An 18,635-nucleotide genomic window follows, 5' to 3' on the forward strand; every position below is an offset into this window, starting at 1 on the left:
TCTTCAGCATGACTATTTTTCTCTCCCCAGTAACAAGATCTGGCCCCTCACCAGGCGTTACTCCCGAATGACCGTCGGAGCACCTTCACGAGGGCCCGCGCTGTCCTGGCCGGGGCCTGGCCGGCTCACCCTCCCCTCTCTGACGTCTCAGGCAAACCCCCTGGCCCTAGGGTGGCTCCCAGTTCAGCCCTATGAACGTGCCCTCATGCCACTTTTAGGGCTCATTACAGGCATGCCAGTGACACTCAGACCGCTTCTGAGACGCGAAATGCCTTAGTTTGCCAGGAAACAGGCCGCTGAGAGACACTCGACTATAGTCTCCTGCAGGCTGCCGCTGATCCTTCATCCTCCAGGGTCGTAAACACAAAGGCGAGAGTAGGAGCTGGAGGGAGGGAGGCAGGGCATGGACTCGATCCACGGCCGTCATGACCTCTACGCTCCACGGTCTCTCCCCCAACTCCAGCTCCTGCCCACAGAGTTCTCCGAATTTCCCTTGAAGATCACGGACGTTAATGACTGATCCATCAGTGCTGAGGAACAGCCTGCCCTCTAATCCTCGTGCAAACGTGTGACAGAGAATATGGCACAGGACGCTGGCGTGCCAGCACCCCTCTCCTGCCGCAGAACACGTCCGTGGTGCGACGTCAGTGCTTCCAGGGACCTAGAGAAGTTGAGCTGTTTGGAGAAGATCCTCAGCACAGGCTGAGCAACGAGAGAAATTCCTGCTGCAGGTCAGAGGTCTCCAGTGATTCAGAAGCTTCGGTCGGAACAGCTTCCTGCCATCTGAGCGCGATGTCGCCCTGGGATCGGCATCTGGCTCTCACTGATGCGGAGTCCACATTTAGCCACCCAGGAAGACAGGGCTCCTTACCGCTCACAGAGCTTTGCAAAAGTGGGGAGTCGTCCTGCTGATGGCTCACTGTCCCGTCCCGCCCAGCATCTGCCCTCAGCTGGAAAGACCTGCTCCACCCACGGTGAAGCCTCCCCAGGGCACACTGCGCACAGTGGCTGCTGGATGGGAGAGGCCTCACTGGCAACAGCTTGGAAGACCCATCCCAGCCACACAGCTCCTGATGGTGTCAGGGAGACCTCTGGGTGACTGCGTCACGGCCTGACCCTTTGCACTGCCTGGCTTGTCCCACAATGGGCCCCATAAACCTCCTGCACACACACTGCTGTCTCCACGTCCGCATCCAAGGACCAGCCTCTGTTAAGGAGGACAGCTCGACTCCTCAGTCAAACAACACAGGCTCAAATCCAGCCTGGCCACTACTAACCAGATGACGGCAAGTAGGTGACTTAGCCCCACTGAGCCCACACACCTACTTGCCAAGTGTAAGTGAGGCAATGCCTGAACAGGGCTTAGCACAGAGGCAGCCTGGAGTTAACCCTGAGGTCACTTAATTGAGGGCTGTCCCCACCCCTTCCATTGGACGGAGGCTCCAGGAGGGCAGACAAGGATTTTGCCCTCCAATGTATGTCCCACATCTAGCACTTCAAAGGTGTCCAATAATTGTTCAGTGAGTAAAGGAGTCTCACCCTGGTTACTGTTATTATTTACTACTACTGTGATCTAGTAATAATAGCTAATGATTACATAATATTCTGTGTTTGTCCAGCACTGCTTAAATACATTACATATATTAAGTTATTCTCCCAACCCTAAAAGCAGGACTATTTTCCTTCCATCTCACCAATAAGGAATGAGACACAGAGAGGTCAAGCAGCTTGCCAAAGGTCAGCGGCAGAGCTGGGACTATCTGTCCCCCAAGGCTATGACTCTATCAAGGTGACCCTGGTTTGCCACTTACTACCCACATGCCCTACCTTCCCCTTTGCAAATGGAGTAAAATCCATGAAACCAGGACTCCTGCCCAAAGGCTTAGCCTCGCTCATTACTCTGTCCAAATGACCAAATGCATTTAAATGGATGCATTTCATTAAATGCTTCATCCCCTCCCTTCCTAGTGCATCGTCATACATAAATTAATTATTGACCCAGTCTAGTGGATTGTTAAAAAGTCAGTTTCTACAAGCAGATAAAAAAAACAACACCCCAGGAGTCAAGGCTCAAGGTGCCCGGGTCAAAATCAAGTTCTCACTCTTAACTGAGCTCAGTTCTCCTTCCCGTCTGACCCACCCGTCATAAAACGTGAGCACCAAGCATCCTGTGCTGGTCACCGCCATGCCTGGCATTAATATTACGCACAGAACTAAACCCAAAACACAGACACGGTAAAATCCTTAACAGATGGCATGTGACCCCACTCCAAGAGTCCCCTGAACAAACTACGTAAGAGGGCTCAGCACCTTCCAGCCATTTGTCCCAGTTAATGAAGGCAGCCTCTGAATTACGAGGTGAACTCTGTCAACCACTCACAAATGAAGAGGTGGGAAGCTAACGGGAGATGTGCTGAAAAGAACAGTCTTTCCCACTTTAGAATCAAATTAAAGGAAGGAAAACTCTGCTTTTTAATTAACTACGTCAATTTGGCCTAGAAATGCTTCACTTTTTTAAACTGTCATTATCTCTTACGTAGAGAAACTTGCAGCGTGAAACTTGGCTGGCCCTTCTGGCCACAAGAACCAGCCTACCCGCCTTCCACTATTCCTCTGTTCTCCTCCAGAGCAGGGAACAACGAACGTACCATTTGCACCTTTCTCTGGAAACGTAAAAGTGATTGATTTGATTCTGTGCGCAATCCCAACGTTTTAAAAACCCTCTACCTCAGATCAATTCTAGAAATAAAGGCTAAATGTGAATCTGAAACTAAAAATAAACTCCACCCCTGCCCCCACCAATTTGTAGATGGAAAGAACAGTTTAGCCTAATCCCATTGGCAGCAAGCAACCCCTAGATCCTTCTCCTGCAGAAAAGCAAGGTCACGGAATGACCCAAGTGGGCTGATGGCCTGGGACCCAGTTAGACTAATGGAAACGGGTTCCAAGTGTTTGTTTCTTCAAAAAATCTAAACATTGATATCTATCATCCTTTCCGGCTGGAATGGCAAATAAGCCAGACATTTAAGACAGGCCATGAGTCACGGGTTTCAAAAAAGAAATTCCTATTGTTGCATACTTTTTATCAACGTTTAAAAAGCAATGGAGCAGCTGTTGCTGTCAGTAACCCACACAGAAAATGTGCACATGAACACACACCCTCCGCTGCACATGCACAGGCGCTGTCTGGACACGGTAACGCGCCGGCAGCTTCTCTGCTCCTGGTCACACCGCTGGGGCCCAGGTTCCTGGATGATCAGACAGGGAAATGGGGAGCAGGTGTGGTAGGCAATCATCCCTGTTCCCTGGCATGCACACCCTGCCACCTCCTCCCCTTGAGTGTGGCCTGGTCCTCGTAACTTGCTTCTAACCAACGGAATGTGGTCAAGGTGATGGGCCGACACTCCAGTGATCAGATTACATAAGATCGTGCCTTCTGACCTGCCCGCTGATTCTCTCCCTGGCGGCTCTGATGAAGCAAGCAGCCATGTTGGCAAGACCCAGAAGCAAGGCATTGAGGGTAGCCTCTAGCCAACGGCCAGCGAAGAATGGACACCCTCCTTCCAACAGCCACTGAGGAACTGAATTTTGCCAATGAGCTTGAAAGCATGAGAGCTTGGAAGCAGAGCCTTCCCCAGTCAAGCCTTTGGATGAGACCCCACTGTGGTGAAGCCTTGACTACGGCCCTGGGAGGATCCTGAAGGAGAAGATGCAGTAAGCTGTGCCAGATTCTGACCCACAGAAACTGTGCAATACTAGATGTGTGGTGTTTTAAGCTGCTGAGTTTTGGGGTGGTTTGTTATGCAGCAGTAGATGACTAACACAGCAGACAGCCCAGCAACTGGGTTAGCCTCCTGAGCAGGCTGTCTCCACGGCAGCCCGCCAGCCCCTCCTTGGCACCACGACATCCACCATTAGAGAGTAAGGGTAAAAGTGCCAGCTCCCAGAGGGTAGGCACTGGGGGGGCCTTCATCCTTCAGGGATAGGTATATGCTCAGCACCCAGCACAGGGCCCAACATGTGGTCAGGACTCAGTATCTGAATTGATGAACTAGCTCTGTTGAGGACCAGAAAGGTAAGAAATCTTCACTTTCAGTTCCTATAAGACAAAGTATTTGTTCCAAAAAGCAAGCAAACAAAACAAAACATGGTGACTACTTGGAAGTGCTATCTTGTGGCCCCTGATCCTCCCAGAGGAAGGCAGACTCTGACAGGTCCTACTCCTGGCTCGCTGTCTGAACCTGGGCGGCACCATGACCCTCCCCATTCAAAGGCTCGCCTGATGGCGCTTATGTCCTCAGAGGTAGAATCAGGACTGCAGGAAGAGAGGGACACATGTAGGGAAGTCGACTCCACTCTCCAACAAGAGAACCCATGGTCTTTACCTTTGTCTTCACTGATCTCCCTGTCCAGAATGCTTCTTCCTTTCAACCACGTTCCTTCTTTGTTGACTTGGCAAACTCTTACTTGTCCTTCAAAACCCAGCCTGGCTTCAGCTCCTCCACCATAGCTTTTCCCCACCTGAAGCTCATTCCCTCTTCTGAGCCACTTCTCATCTTCCCTCTTGTTCCAGCTGAATCCACAGACCGTAACAACCACAGCAATTCCTGTCTTGCAACCAGCCGTGAGTTCCCCATGCCCGGGGCCTAGAACAGGGCTGACACACACCAAACAAGCCCAGACACACACCGGTTCCCACTGCTCTATGCCCAGGGAGTGACAAAAATGTCGCAGTTTTCGCTCTCTTGGCCCCCTGAGGTTGAGGGACAGTGTGACCTTCTTTAAAATGAGGAACTAGGGAGATGTGACAGGAAGACATTCGGTGAGCAGAAAGTGCACTCTTGAGAGAATGTTCCAACCTTGTGAACTGCAGCTGGGGGCTCTCTGGGGGAGGGAGGCAGAGCAGCTGTGAAAACACCTCAGTGGGCGGCAAGGGGTCACTTAGTCACTGAGCCTTTCCTTTCAAGGCTGACAGTTACATAATCATGTCTACACAAGAGCACCACTGGTTTGTGTCAACTGTTCTCAGACTGAGGGGGACCCGCCCACTCCGTGAGCAGAAGGGCCAAACTCCTGCCTCCAAAGCGTGGGAACTAGCAGGTAGGACGAGGCGAGCTGCTCCAAGGTCAGTGTCTGCCTCAGAACTGGACCAGATGGATTCCGGAGGCTGAGAGGAGAACAGAACCAGAGTGGAACCATCTGGGGCATATAGATGTGCCTTATGGTGTAGCACCAAGAGGGCTGCTGGGATGGAGACGGAGGGGGATAATCCAGCTCCCCTCTGACCAGGTCACACTGAGGGCCGCAGGGGCCACTTTGAGAACTCCACGGAAGGGACACAGAGATAAATTCAGGGAGGAGCGAGCAGGGCAGGACTTTGAGGCATGTCCTTCCGGGGACAACAATGTGAAACAAACGAAGCAAGATGTAAGACTCTATGTACTTACAATTGTGCATGTACACACACACACACAAACACATCACTTAGCTGCATAGGTAAGCAGTCTGGAAGAAAATACATCCAATATAAATAACAGCTATCTGGTGGGAGATTGTAGGTGCTTTTTATTATAGTATTCATTTATAGCTTTCCAGTGTACTTCCTTAAATTTCCACAACAAACATGTCTTATTATCATCATTGACAAGGATGTGAGGCCAGGAATGCATGCCCATCCAAGGAAGGTATTCACAGAGTCTATTAGATTCCTAGGGCTGCTGTAACAAACTACCACTATCTCGTGGCTTGTCACTGCAGGAATTTATTCTCTGACACTTCTGAAAGATGCAAGTCTGCAATCCTGGTGCCAGCAGGGTGGGCTCCTACTGGGGGCTCCTAGGCAGGGTCCGTCCTAGGCTTGCCTCCACTGCCAGTGCTAGCTGACAACCCCAGGCCTTCCCTGGCCTGCACACACGTCACTCCAATCTCTGCCTCCACCATCACATGGTGCTCTCCCTGTATCCAAATTTCCTCTTCTCACAAGGACACCAACCACTGGATCAGGGGTCACCCTAATCCAATAGGACCTCTTCTTAACTTGAGTCCATCTGCATAGACCCTTGTTTTCAAATAAGATCACACTCACATGTATGGGGGGGGGGGGGCCTAGAACTTCAACATATCCTTGTGAAGGGCCTAATTCAACCCGTAGCAAGAGGCAGGCAGAAAAGGGAGACACAGAGGGCTGGGTCTGCTTCAACATCGGGCAGCCTCTCCCACATGCGGAGGGTGTCCCTTGGGTCTATGTGGCTCTACGGGGACAAAACGGATCCAGGGTGGATGCTCCCAAAAGACAGACTTGATTTCAAAACAGGAAGAGTATTGTCACAGAGCTGGACTGGTCATCTTGGGTGGGGGACTCCCACTCGAGGGTCCTGGAGCAGGCTGAGGGCCCCTCTCTCTGATGGGATGGTATCACGCAGACTGTCGCACTAAGTGATTTTCAGGTCCCGGAAGTCCCCAGCTTCTGCGATCCCCGCTGGCTTCATCATGACTCAAGCCTCGCCAGTGCTGGCCCGGCCACCCCCATGCTCAGTCTCACGTGAGCTGTGCCTCAGCCCAGTGGGTGACCCCTGCTTTTCTACGACAAAGCAGCCCTGCCCGTCATCTCTCCTCCTTTTGGTCTTTCAAGCAGGAGACCGAACTCTCAGAACTGACAGAGATAAAGGCCTCACTCAGGTCGGGACAGAAGGAATCGTGGGAGCCAAACCCCTTGGCAAACCCTGACATCCCGATTCCAAGGGGGTTTCGTGCGCCCTCACAGTACCCGAAGAGGTCCCCAGGTCAAACAGGCCGGAGGCTGAAGGCCCACAGGCCATGGTCAGAAGATCTAAGAAAACAATCCACAATTTGTTTAGACCCAGTGAAGATTGCACCAACAATAACATTTACATAAGAAATAGCAGTAACATTGCAAATTAAGCTTGTTTATTTAAAAAAAAAGAGGGAAGATCTTGTTCATGATGAGAAGGGAGGCTGTTCTTCAAAACTGCCTTTTCGCCCCAAACACAAGAAATCCAAAGTGCTCACCTCTCCACAGGGTCCCTGAGCATGACGATCAGTTTTGCGTCTGGCTGAAAGGCGTGGATGAAGTCCTGGGTCAGAAAGGGCGGCTCTCCATCTGTGCTGTTGTCATAGAAGAAGGTCCAGGCGTTATTGTCCCACATGGTGGAGGCGCTGGCCTCCCCTAGAAACACAGAACACTGCAAATGAGCAGCACTGAGTTACGCGCTCCCACAGGGCAGCCTGTGCTAGGGACCAAACCCGGCTCCACCGGGGGCACACGGGACTCCAGGAAGAGGAAGCTGACAAGGCCCCTCTGCCACAGTGACCTTCCCTGCTCCCACCCAGAGATCTCTGTCTGGAAATCAAAGTGATCCAGGCAACACTGAGCATCTGCTTCCTCCCAGCTCCTCTCCAGGATGTGTAAAAAAAAAAACAAAACAAAGCAAAAAAACAACGCTCTCCCAGCATCTGGCCTCCCAATTTCATGATATTTGACATTGCTCATGGTGCACAGATCTGTGGCATTTTAAAGGCCCACTGAGAATGTACTAGATGGTTCCCTTCAAAAAGCACCAGGGATGAGGGAGTAGTTTGGGGTAGCTGACACTCCTTGGGAAATTAGATGGAATCTGCATCAGATTTTCCATGAAATCACAACCCACGGCTGGTCCCGGGCACACTCTGAGACCAAATGAGAGGAAGAGTTTACGGGAGGGCTCACGGGACCTCAGTCTGGAGGTGCTGTGTCCTGCGTGCCCGCCCACCCCATGGCCCTCACAGCTGGCACTCACTCCGTGCTGCCTGGGTGGACAGGGAGTGGGTCCAGCCCTTTCTCATCATGGTCTGTATGAATGAAGGATGAAATGTTAAATACACATTCTAGGACAGCCATGAGGCCAAGATATACACATTTCAACATCTCTTGCTCAGATACTTGAACCAATTCCCTATTTTTTTTAGAAGACTCTTCAGAGATTTAGAAAGAAAGGCAAATCGATCAATTACATACAAATTCAATTTCCCGACATTTTACATGGGTATTTGATACATCTCAAAGCCACTTATTCAGGGACAATCCGAGCCAAAAGACTAGTGTCTTTGATCAGTGATGAGTGCATCACAATAATGCAGGGAGTTGGCAGGGCCTTATCTATTCTGTTGATGTGCAATCACGTTCAGGTGAGCATTTCTGTTCTGGTCTTTCCTTTTTTCTTTTTTTTAAAAGATAATACCTTAGGATACAGGAAGGACTTCAATCAGAAGTCCTTTGAAAATTCTACTCACAATGAATATAAGAATATTAGAACAAGAGAAGTATCTAAAATGAAGGCACAATTCTGTCAAATCTCATAAACAAACTACTTCTACAACCATAGAAACATTTGTCCATCCGCTAGTCCATCTGTCCGTCTGTCCATCCATCCATCCATCCATCCAACCATTCATTCACCCTCTGTTCATTTCATATCCATCCATCCAGAAAGCATTCATCTGGTGTCTACTAGGTGCCTGGCACCGTGCTTGGCATTAGGGATAGAGGAGGAAAATAAGACAGACTATCCCCTCTCCTCTCCGACCTCACAATCTAGGGGAGGCTGACAACTCCATAAACAATCAGCTCTCCAGGTGAGCACTTAGACAGGGCAGAGCAAGGTGCCATGAAAGCAGAGGCAGGGGCCTTTCAGTGTGTCTAGAGCCCCACCCCTGAGAACCTGGCCACTTGAATCCTTCAGCACTCCAGCCATTAGCCCAGACCACTGAGGAAAGGCTCTCTCTGACCCCTGGGCCGAGATGAAGACCGACCCTTACGCTGTACCAAAGATCTAACCAGAGGAAGCTGAAGCAGAGCTGAATCACATTCCAGGGCAAGAATGGAGCTGGTCCGACAAGCCCATTGTACAGATGTGCAGGCTGAGTTCAGGAACAGGAAGAGAGACTCGTCACGTGGCACAGAGCTGGCTGGTGGCATGGGCGGGGCTAGCTGCAGCCTTTCCCTACACCTCTCCACTACATAAAACTCCCCAAACTCTGCTTTAGGTAAATATCAGAGCAGCGAATGTTTTCTTTTTCCTTTTTAAATCTGGAAGTAGGTAAAATTAGAAAACCAAACTAAGGCTTTCCTTTTTCATTCATTATCTTAGGCTCTATTTCCTAGCCCTAGGATGTATATTTTTAGCTCTTTCATAAGAACATGAGATTCTCTCAGAAGCATACGGTGTGGGAGTCACAGTCAAATATTAATTAGACTCGTGATCTCAAGTGTGTGGACCCAAGGCTGCAAGAAAATAGCTAGTAGCCAATTCACACTGGGGTGGGAGTGATGTCTGATCTCATCTGGCTCTCAGAACTTGATTTCTTTGAGTTAAAAAACAAAACAATAAATAACTCAGGGTTTAGGCATGTAAGCCTATCTCCTAGGAGAGGAAGAGTCAAAAGCAAAGAGCCATCTTTTGATTACAATTCCTCTTAGTTGCTAACAGAGTCATTGAATTTGGAGAATCAAAATATAATAGATTTAGGAAAATAAAAATACAGACTGCTGCCTCAGGTAACCAATTTAAGGAAACTATGTGGCCAGATTTCTCTCTTTCAGAAGGTATAAGTAGATAAATGTCTTCTCCTAAGCTGAATCCAATACAAAGAGTGAATAGTTAGATTTTTTATAAAACGTTCTTATAAATTAAAAAAAAATGATTATTAATCAAGCCACCTCATTTTAAATGTCTAAAGGCATTAACTTGACAGTGGCTAGGCTTTTTCAACAGCAATTAGTCACCAACAATGCATTAGGGCTGTATCTGTTTCTGGAGTAATTGCCTCTGTCTTCACAGGGCCCTGGGGCCAGGGATTCCAAAAGCCACAGTATTAAATCAATGACTAATTGGTTACCTGTGCTTATGATCCCCCATCCAAACTTAGATCAGTATGTCATAAAAAGAAACCAAGCACGTGTGCTTAATTTAAATAAAAACAAAGAAATGTCAACTTTTAGAAAAAAACCATTACAGGTACATGGGAGTCTCCACAGAACTAAAAAGTCTGCTAAACATTTCTGCTTTACAGAAATTGTGTCAGTGATGTGAACGTTTTACACAGGGGTGAGAGCGACGGCCAGGTCGGGAAGGTGGCAGGCATCCTGCAAATGTTCCACAGGCCAGAGCAAAAGCCGGGCCAGCCCCAGAGCAGAAGGGGCCCCGTGGGAGTGGGGGCCGGGCCCAGGGCAGGAGCGGCCCCAATGGGGAGTCACACAGAAGCCGTACCGATAATGATTCTAGTCATCCTGCTCTGCTCCTTTGCAGAGCCAGCCTGCAGGCCTTGATGAATCTGGTGTGCGGCCAGGTCAAAGAGGTCCAGGTAATCTTCCACGGGGTAGCGGTCCCGAAGCCCGTCTCTCAGGCGGACAATCCCTACGAGAACCAAGAAGCAGGAGTTACTGAGGACGAAGCGGCCACTGCTGGGGGGGGTGGCCTCCTGGGGAGTGACCGAGAGGGATGTAAAGGCCCAGGGGCCCAGATGCAGCAGCCGAGGCTCCACCCAAGCGAGCTGCCGGAAGGGGCTTGCAGAGAGAACGTTTGCAAACTGGCTGTCCTCTCTAACCTGCTCACTTCAAGGGGTGGAAGGCCACTATTCAGGTGCAAGTGGCGGCTTCCAGGATGGCACACCTGTTCAAGAACGATCAACGCATCTGCTTGGAGGGCCAGACTTTGGGGCTGGCTGAGGGGTGCGCCAGGTGGGGCCCTGAAGTGGCTGAGCAGCAACGGCATCCAGAACGCACACACTGTGTCAAACAGGAACGGGAGGTTCTTTTTTTAAGATTTTATTTATTTGAGAGAGAGAGACCGAGCAGGAGAGGGGCAGAGGGAGAAGCAGGCTCCCCGCTCAGTGGGGAACCCGCCATGGGGCTCAATCCCAGGACCCTGAGCCAAAGGCAGACGCTTAACCAACTGAACCATCCAGGTGCCCCAGAAAAGGGAGATTTTATCTGAGCTTCTATCTCCGGCCTGTTTGATCAAGCAGCTTGTCTGTCCAAACAAGGGGAATTGTCCCGGAATCCCGAGACAAACGGTTGAACTCACTAGTTATTCTGCCTTTGACCAATGCAGCCGAAATGTGCCCCTTGCCTTAAAAATGGGTCAGTTTTGCATGCAACTCTATTAACAACACACTACCCCAAACCACAGCCACCATGGTTAATGGAAAGTGGAGAGAAAACGTGCACGTGCAGAAGAGCAAGAGGTTCGAAGAGACTCTGAGTACCGGATCCCAGAAGCACGCCCCTGAGCGTCCCTCGTCCCCGCCAGCGGGAGGCTGGCTCTCATTAGGGCAAATGGTGAGCTGTGCAGGGAGAGCACCCCACGTTAAACCACGGCTCCCACAGCTGCCTCTGCCAAACCACAAAAGACACATTTACACTTCTGTTCGTTCACTCCAGGAAGAGCATCAAAAGGATTAAGTCAGTTTGTCAGGAAACAAACAGGACTTGGTCTAAACTTAGGCTCTATGAAGGAAAACTTTTAAGATTCCCTTCAAGCAACCTGGTCCTTTACATGAAAACACGCCCTCGAGTCCCGCCCCAGCTTTGGCATTTGTCCAAGTGACCAAACGTCTCCTGGCAGAAGGGAAAAGGTTAAGAGGAGGAAACAGTGACCTGAGGGCTGTGGGGTGGCTCGGGCTGGGTGGGGGCCGTGTGCACAGTCGCCCCTGTGAGCAAGAGCTGCTGTGAGCAAGGTCGCCCAGAATCATGTCCATGTGATTTTCCTTCTGAGCTTGCGGCAGACGGACGAAGCAGGTCAGAGAAAAAAAAATGAGGCCCAAAGCAGCTCGAAGACGTGTTCACAGCCCTCGGAGGAGCCAGCCAGAAGCTCGAACCTCACCCCGTGCGGCAGCCTCTCTTCCTACAGTGTCCCCCTGGCGGGGGGGTGCTCAGGAAGCCACTGTGCAGAGCTGGGGGGGGCAGCCCCAGGAAAACGCCCACCTGGCACCTGGCACTGGCACTTACCACTCACCGCCGGCCCGTGTACCAGAGCTCTTCAGGACAAGAACGGCTGCCATTCTGCACCCTTCCCCTTGCCCTGCATACAGCTGGCACTTAATAAATGCTCTCCGGGTGGCTGGGAGCTGGGTCCAGCCCCGTGGATGTTGTGCGGGGGGAGGGGGCGGACTAAAGAACTGCCTGCTTTCTGTGTCTCAGGGTGTTTGCTCACCTTCTGCCCTGCCTCCGGGAAGGCCCTGAGCACCGCCCGGCGTCGGCCTCACCAGACGTGTTTAAGGACTAAAGGACTGAGGCAGGAGGCGGGGACAGGAAGAGGCGCTGCGCGCGCACGCACGCCCCGCCCCTCGCGGCGACCCCTCGCGGCGACCCCTCGCGCTCACCAAAGCGCTTCCGTGTCCACCAGTGGGGCTCCTTGATGGCGGAGAACTTGACTTCCGGGTGCAGCCGGAGGCGGTCGTAGAGGTCGGTGGTGCCGCACTTAGGCTGCCCGATGATGTAGAAGCGCGGCAGGCAGCGGAGGCGGAAGTGCTTCCCGCTGGCGTGGGACAGGTGGCCCCAGAAGGCCTTGCGCAGGGCGTCAAAGGTGGAGCGGAAGCGCTTGGAGTAGAGCACGTAGGAGTTGGTCAGGTACGGGTCGGTGGTGTTCCTGCCCGTGAACTCCTCGTACCAGCAGGGGCTCTTGCTATTTGGAAGAAATTTATTGGGGATTACTGAAAACATCTGCAACGAAAGAGAAAGAGAGGGAGAGACACACGGAGGGGGGAGATTAGCAAAAACACGTTCTAACCATGATGCAGTCATGCCCTGATCTTCGCTAGAGTGCTCACATTTGAAGAATTATTTGACAAGGGCTAAACACTAAAATAAAGCAAAACTTGGTACATGGCCAAGACCATGTTTTTCCTTAGCCCAAAATAAAACTAAAATTTGGAGAGAATGAAGATAAAAGCTTACTCAAAATCCATCCTACATGCACACGCCAGCGCACATAGCAATCTAATTAAATTTCACAGTTGGAATCTTTTTACTAGTTGTGTATTTAAATGACCATTAGAGACAAAAATACTAATTAGGACACAATAGAAACAGGATGATGGTGATCTACAAAAACAAGTTTGACCACCATGGCGGCGTTTCAAGTCCTCCAATGGAATTATGAGAAGGGTGGTCCCTGGGTATGTCTAGCTTCGCCATTCAGTACCTCGAATTTCCTCCTTGGTGTAAACATCGTGAACAGACAGCCCTCTTCCAGGGCCTTCTGACCTGTGAGGCTGTCAAATTATCCTTGTTACACCTGAGACATTTTTTGGTCATTTTTCTTTACTGTGTTCCCAAAGATGGTGACAGAAAAGGAAGCATCTATTTTTAAAATTCAATCTATCAGTCAGTTGAGATTAGCACAAGGCTACTCACGTGCAATTCCTGCTTCTTGAGATCTTCTATGTCTGGGAGCTGCCTGGTCGTGAATTCTATCCTGGCTGTGATGCTGTTGATAATTAATTTAATGCTTGGGTAGTCTTTCACGAATGAAATATTATTTACAGAGGGTTGGTGATGATGCTCTTTCATGTCACTAGGGTTTTCTCCGTCCATCAAGCTGGGATTGCTGGGGAAAGCTCCATAATGGAAAGGCGAGGAGATCAGAAGCTCTTGGTGGGCCCCAGAAAGGATGTAAGATGCCATCACCAAGGTCATGATCATCAATCCAAACACGAGGCTACATCGCTTCCCCTTCTTGAAGCGCAGAAACCTGCCCCAGCTCTCATTCCCCTCGGCCCTTACCTCGAGAACAGCAAGCAAGTTCATCTGTTTACCGTCCACCCGGAGCACAATTTTGTTCTCTCCTTTGCACTCAGGGCACTCCGGGTGACCATGAAGGGGGCCCCCTCCGCAGCCGACCTGCTGTTTGTGCTCGTTGTTGGGCAACAACTGTATGCAGCAATTAATGCAGTGCCTCATGGTAATGCCCTTGGACGGCTGGCCCACAGAGCCATGGGCGAGGCCCTGAGGAGCCCGGACGCATGCAAGTTGTGCTGGAAAAACCTATTTAAGGATGTCTTTCGATTAGATAAGATGGTTTTAAGGCACAAGCAATGGAAACAAATAGAATATAAAAATGAGCAGGCACCAAAGCCCTGGAGAATGAGGAAGGGCCTTCTTTGGTTCAACTCCAAAAGACAACAAAAAGAAGTGATCTCCAACTGTCATGTTCTGTAAGAGCTACTGCAATCTTAGGGGAAAAAAGCCCACATGTGTGGGAGCAATTCTGCCTGTCCTTCAGGTTTTTCCCATGGCACAAAATGAAATGGAAGAATTCTCGCTGGAGAACATGGAGACACCCAGGAGATTAGAAGAGATCATGGTCTCAGCGAGGGATGGGTCGGCCTGCCATCCTTGGAGAGGCCCGTGAAGATTTCTTCTTCTACATCCCGCGCTCCTTTAAAATGTTTCCTCTTCAAGGGGAGCAAAATCTTTAAAATGTCAGATTACCTGAACAACAAAGAAAAGAGGTTTTATTACATGATGTGATGATAGCCATAACCCTGGGATCACCTTCCCAGGAGAGAAGCTCTCTTTTCCACTCCTAGGTTTCAGTCTGCTGGGTCACAAGCAAGTCATAGAAAATCACATGGGATAAAAGGAGAGCTTTCTGGTCCCTGGTGCTTGGCTTTGGGGTTCAATCTCTGCCACCAAACGTGGCTCCAGCACCAGCCCCACGAGCACCACGTCAAACACCTCATATTTTGCACAGCCCATATATCCTCAAATGTCCCAGCCGCGCCAAAGCTAAGTACCGAATCCCCGAGTCTCAAGACTTCATAGTCATTCCCAGATGCATGAATGGTCAGTGACTGTAAGTTGAGAGATGAACTGAAGTATCTGTGCTTAATATCCAAGAAGCAGCCTGGTTAGGGTAGGAGCATGCAGAGAAAATGTTTTTTCTCTCCCAATAGCACCCATAGTCTCTTTTTATTTTTATTTTATTTTATTATGTTAATCACCCTACATTACATCATTAGTTTTTGATGTAGCGATCCATGATTCATTGTTTGCATATAACACCCAGTGCTCCATTCAATACGTGCCCTCCTCAATACCCATCACCAGGCTAACCCATCCCCCCACCCCCCTCCCCTCTAGAACCCTCAGTTTGTTTCTCAGAGTCCATAGTCTCTCAGCACCCATAGTCTCTTACGAGAACTAACCTTTATCATCAGTTTAGGAGGCAAAAGTTAATGAAAATTTAGAAACACTGGAATGATTCTCTCCTTCAGTAGAGTGCATCATATAAAAAAACCATTTGACTTTAAGTTATTAAGCAATTAAACCCAACGTGCAGTATTCCCCTGAGTAACATAACACTCAGACCCTGAAATCATTTTTCACTTTCATCATCCCGGGGAAAACATGATTCTTAAAAATCCATTAACAGAATTCTGTGGTTATAAAATGTATTGTTGCCCAAATGATGACACTTCTTTTTAGATGTTGTAAAAACAGCAAAAAAGGAGACTTAGTTTCCAATAATGGCAGACCACCACTAACTAGCTGTGTGACCTCCAGTGGGCCATATAACGTCTCTGAGCTTTTCCTCCCTGCCCAGTAAAATTAGGGTAAAACTACCTCCCTTATAAGCTTGCAGCAAGTACTAAATTAGTTAACACACATAAAGAGTTTGCTTAATGCCTACACATAGTTATTAGCGTCCCCTAAAAGGTAGGCAACATTAATAATAGCATCATCAATGACCATTACGATTATGATTTTTAATTGTCAGTGAATGCCAAGAATGTTCAAAGTGGAATCAAAGATGGGAGATCCTATCACATTATTTTTCCTTAGGGCTTGAGAGTTACCCAAAGGCAGTAGACTCGCCTCCAACTTGACACACACACACAGCCCTCAAATAATCCTACCTGTTGCCAGAGAAGGTGGGATTAACCAACCCTGAGTTAAAGCCTCCTTGTCTTGGCTGGAAGGCTGAATAATGAGGACTCACCAGCAGGAAACTTCCCTTCCCTTGGACAGAAAGGCCTGTGCTTTATCAAAATACACTGATCAAGAAATAGCCAAGCAGTGCTTCCTAAAGTGTCTCCCACTGAGTGTCCTGCACATTGTTGTTATGTGTTCGGTGCTTAAATTACTCGGAGAAAAGGTAAGATGGAGGCAAACAGACTTCTTTACAACAGGACTTTTGGGGGCCTTTAATATGCTCATGAGCCCTGTGAATCCACAGGAGAGGAATATAAGATGCAAAATTTCCAAAACATAATTGGCCACGGAATTCTCACTAATGTCGCAAGGAACCAGCTTGTGAAATGCTAGTTAGGGGAGGCCGATATTGGGGTCAGGGCAGTTCTGGGAAGAACAGAGGAGTGGGGGCATGCGGGAGCAAACTGTTCTGGAACCAGGCCAACACCCAGGGCCCCGCCACCCGCACATCTCTTGAGAGCAGTTGGAGGGACGTGACAGGAGCCTCAAGGCTCAAATCCCTGCCTCCCACTCATTCAACCACCCTTGACCCATCACTTGGTACAAACAATTCTTCCAAACCAAAGAAACAAAAGGGCAAGATCCCCTACTTGGAAAGCCTATCGCTAAGCCAAGAAAACATTTTTTTACATGTTAAAAAGACAAGGCCAAGCGGGGCTAAAAGGAGGCTCCAACCAGGATCTCAGTGGGGAGTGTGTTCACACCCTTCTGTGTCTCTGGCTGCAGAAAGTCTAATTAGATTTTTTTTTTTTTTTAAACAGAGTCTTTGAAGCTCCAAGACAAGAATGTACAAAATCTGGACCCAACAGAATGGGCAAAATATTCCTAAACAAAAACAAAGCTTTCTTCTTACAAGCCAAGTAAGTAAAGAGATGTGGGTCGTCAGGGAAGCTGACAGGCTCAACAGGGAGGCTCCGGGACATGGTGAGCCCAAGCATTTATACCCCTGGGCAGGCTGCACCCTCCAGCCAGACCTCTACTCCAGTCTTGCTTCTTAAACATAAAACAGCTCGGGAGCCGAGACCTGGGGCGACAACTCATTCCCCTGTTTGTTCCTTTGTTGGGCAGATCTCTTTGGAAGGGGAGCTTGGAGCAAGCACTGCTATAGATGCAGTGGGGTTGTGGAGACCCAGAGCCAACAGAAGATGGGGGGGCGGGTAACAGAATAAAAAATAAACGTGGTCTTCGTCCCCAGTTCCTGGCAAACAGCTTCTAAAACCCTTGGAATTTCCTAAGTGAAGGGGTGAGAGGAGCATCTTTTTTGTTCTTCATGACAAGCCTCATTCAACCACAGCTGAATTTATGCTAATGAGATGACTCTTGGGGGAACCCCTGATAGCTTCAGGATGGGGCTGGTGCCCAGAAAGCCTAAGCCTCTATTAGACAGAAGGTTGGAACTTACAGCCCCACTTCCCCAACCTCCAGGGAGGCGAGTGAGTTAATCATCAAGGGCCAATGATTTATGAATCATGCCTATGTAATGGAACCTCCATCAAAAGCCCCGAAATGACAGGAATCGGAGAGTTTTCTAGTTGGTGAACGCATGGAGGGGCTGGAAGGGTGACTCCCCTCCCCTCCCCCCATGTCTTACCCCAGGCATGTTTTTCATCTGGTTATTCCTGAGCTGTATCCTTTATAACAAGCTGGTAATAGTAAATAAGGCACTTTCCTGAGTTCTTGGGAATTATCAGACCTGAGGAGGGCCTTGTGAGAACCTCGGAATTTGTAGCCAGATCAGACAGAAGTTGGGTAGCCTTGGCATCTGTACTTGTAACTGGCATCTGAAGTTGGGGCAGTCTTGGGGGACTGAGCCCTTAACTTGTGGGGTCCGTGCAAGCTCAGGGTATTTTCTATGGGAACTGAACTGAATTGTAGGGCAATTCAGCTGGTGTCTGGAGAGCTGGGGCTTGTTTGCATGGGGAAACAATATAAAACTGTCTTATAAGTTTTACCAAAACATATGACCAGTATCTAGTATGTAAAATACCCCTTGATGATGTCGATTAAAAATAAGTCCTATGACCATATCCCATACACAACCGGGGCCCTTGTCGGCGCAGGGCCTGGAGCTTGGAGGCTTCCAGACCAAGCCCTGGCTGACCGGACGGCAGTGGTACAGAAGAAACCACGACAGGGAGGCTTCTCCCACCTGGAGCTTATATCCCGCCAGCATTTAGGGGCTACAGGGCAGCAGACAATGAACGTGACAAAGGAAGATCATCTCAGACACCAATAAAGGCTATGAAGAAAATACAAAAGGAGAATACAATGAAACCATGACACCAGGCATTCTCTAATGCAGCACTAGGGCCAAATCATTCTTCGTGGTCAGGGGCTGTTCTGTGCGCTGACCTCCACCCCCAGGTGAGACTCGCAGCCGGACAGGAAAGGAGGTCCAGCAGCAGGATGTCCAGAGAAGAGTCGTTGGGAGGGAACGCCTGAATGACGAGAAGGAAGCCAGCCACATGGAGATCAGGAGAAGTATTGTGCTGAGATTTGTCCAAGTGCAAAAAAGGATGCACGCCAAATATTCTCTCAAAAGGATCTTTACAAGATGGACAACTATCAACTAATGTAACGCAGTGAAGAAAAATCAAATTAATGTGACTGTATCGAAGTGAAAAGCATTGCTGTTCTACTCCTG

General features: G+C 49.4%; 1 protein-coding gene across 7 annotated transcripts in view; it reads right to left on the reverse strand.

The window, feature by feature from the left end:
• CHST15 (carbohydrate sulfotransferase 15) overlaps nt 1-18,635 on the reverse strand; it is a 76,821-nt gene that overhangs the window by 20,113 nt on the left and 38,073 nt on the right. For all 7 annotated transcript variants that reach the window (XR_004301677.1, XM_032423077.1, XM_032423074.1 and 4 more), the window contains exons 2-5: nt 13,412-14,488; nt 12,379-12,718; nt 10,266-10,412; nt 7,030-7,186 (exon numbers count right to left, since the gene is read on the reverse strand). Coding sequence is in view for 6 of the 7 variants with exons in the window: in XM_032423077.1 (XP_032278968.1) it covers nt 7,030-7,186; nt 10,266-10,412; nt 12,379-12,718; nt 13,412-13,957 (1,190 nt within the window). In the remaining variant the exon portion in view is untranslated. The remainder of the gene's footprint in view (nt 1-7,029; nt 7,187-10,265; nt 10,413-12,378; nt 12,719-13,411; nt 14,489-18,635) is intronic.

Source organism: Phoca vitulina, unplaced genomic scaffold (genome assembly GCF_004348235.1).
Source record: "Phoca vitulina isolate PV1807 unplaced genomic scaffold, GSC_HSeal_1.0 scaffold28, whole genome shotgun sequence".
Lineage (NCBI taxonomy): Eukaryota > Metazoa > Chordata > Mammalia > Carnivora > Phocidae > Phoca > Phoca vitulina.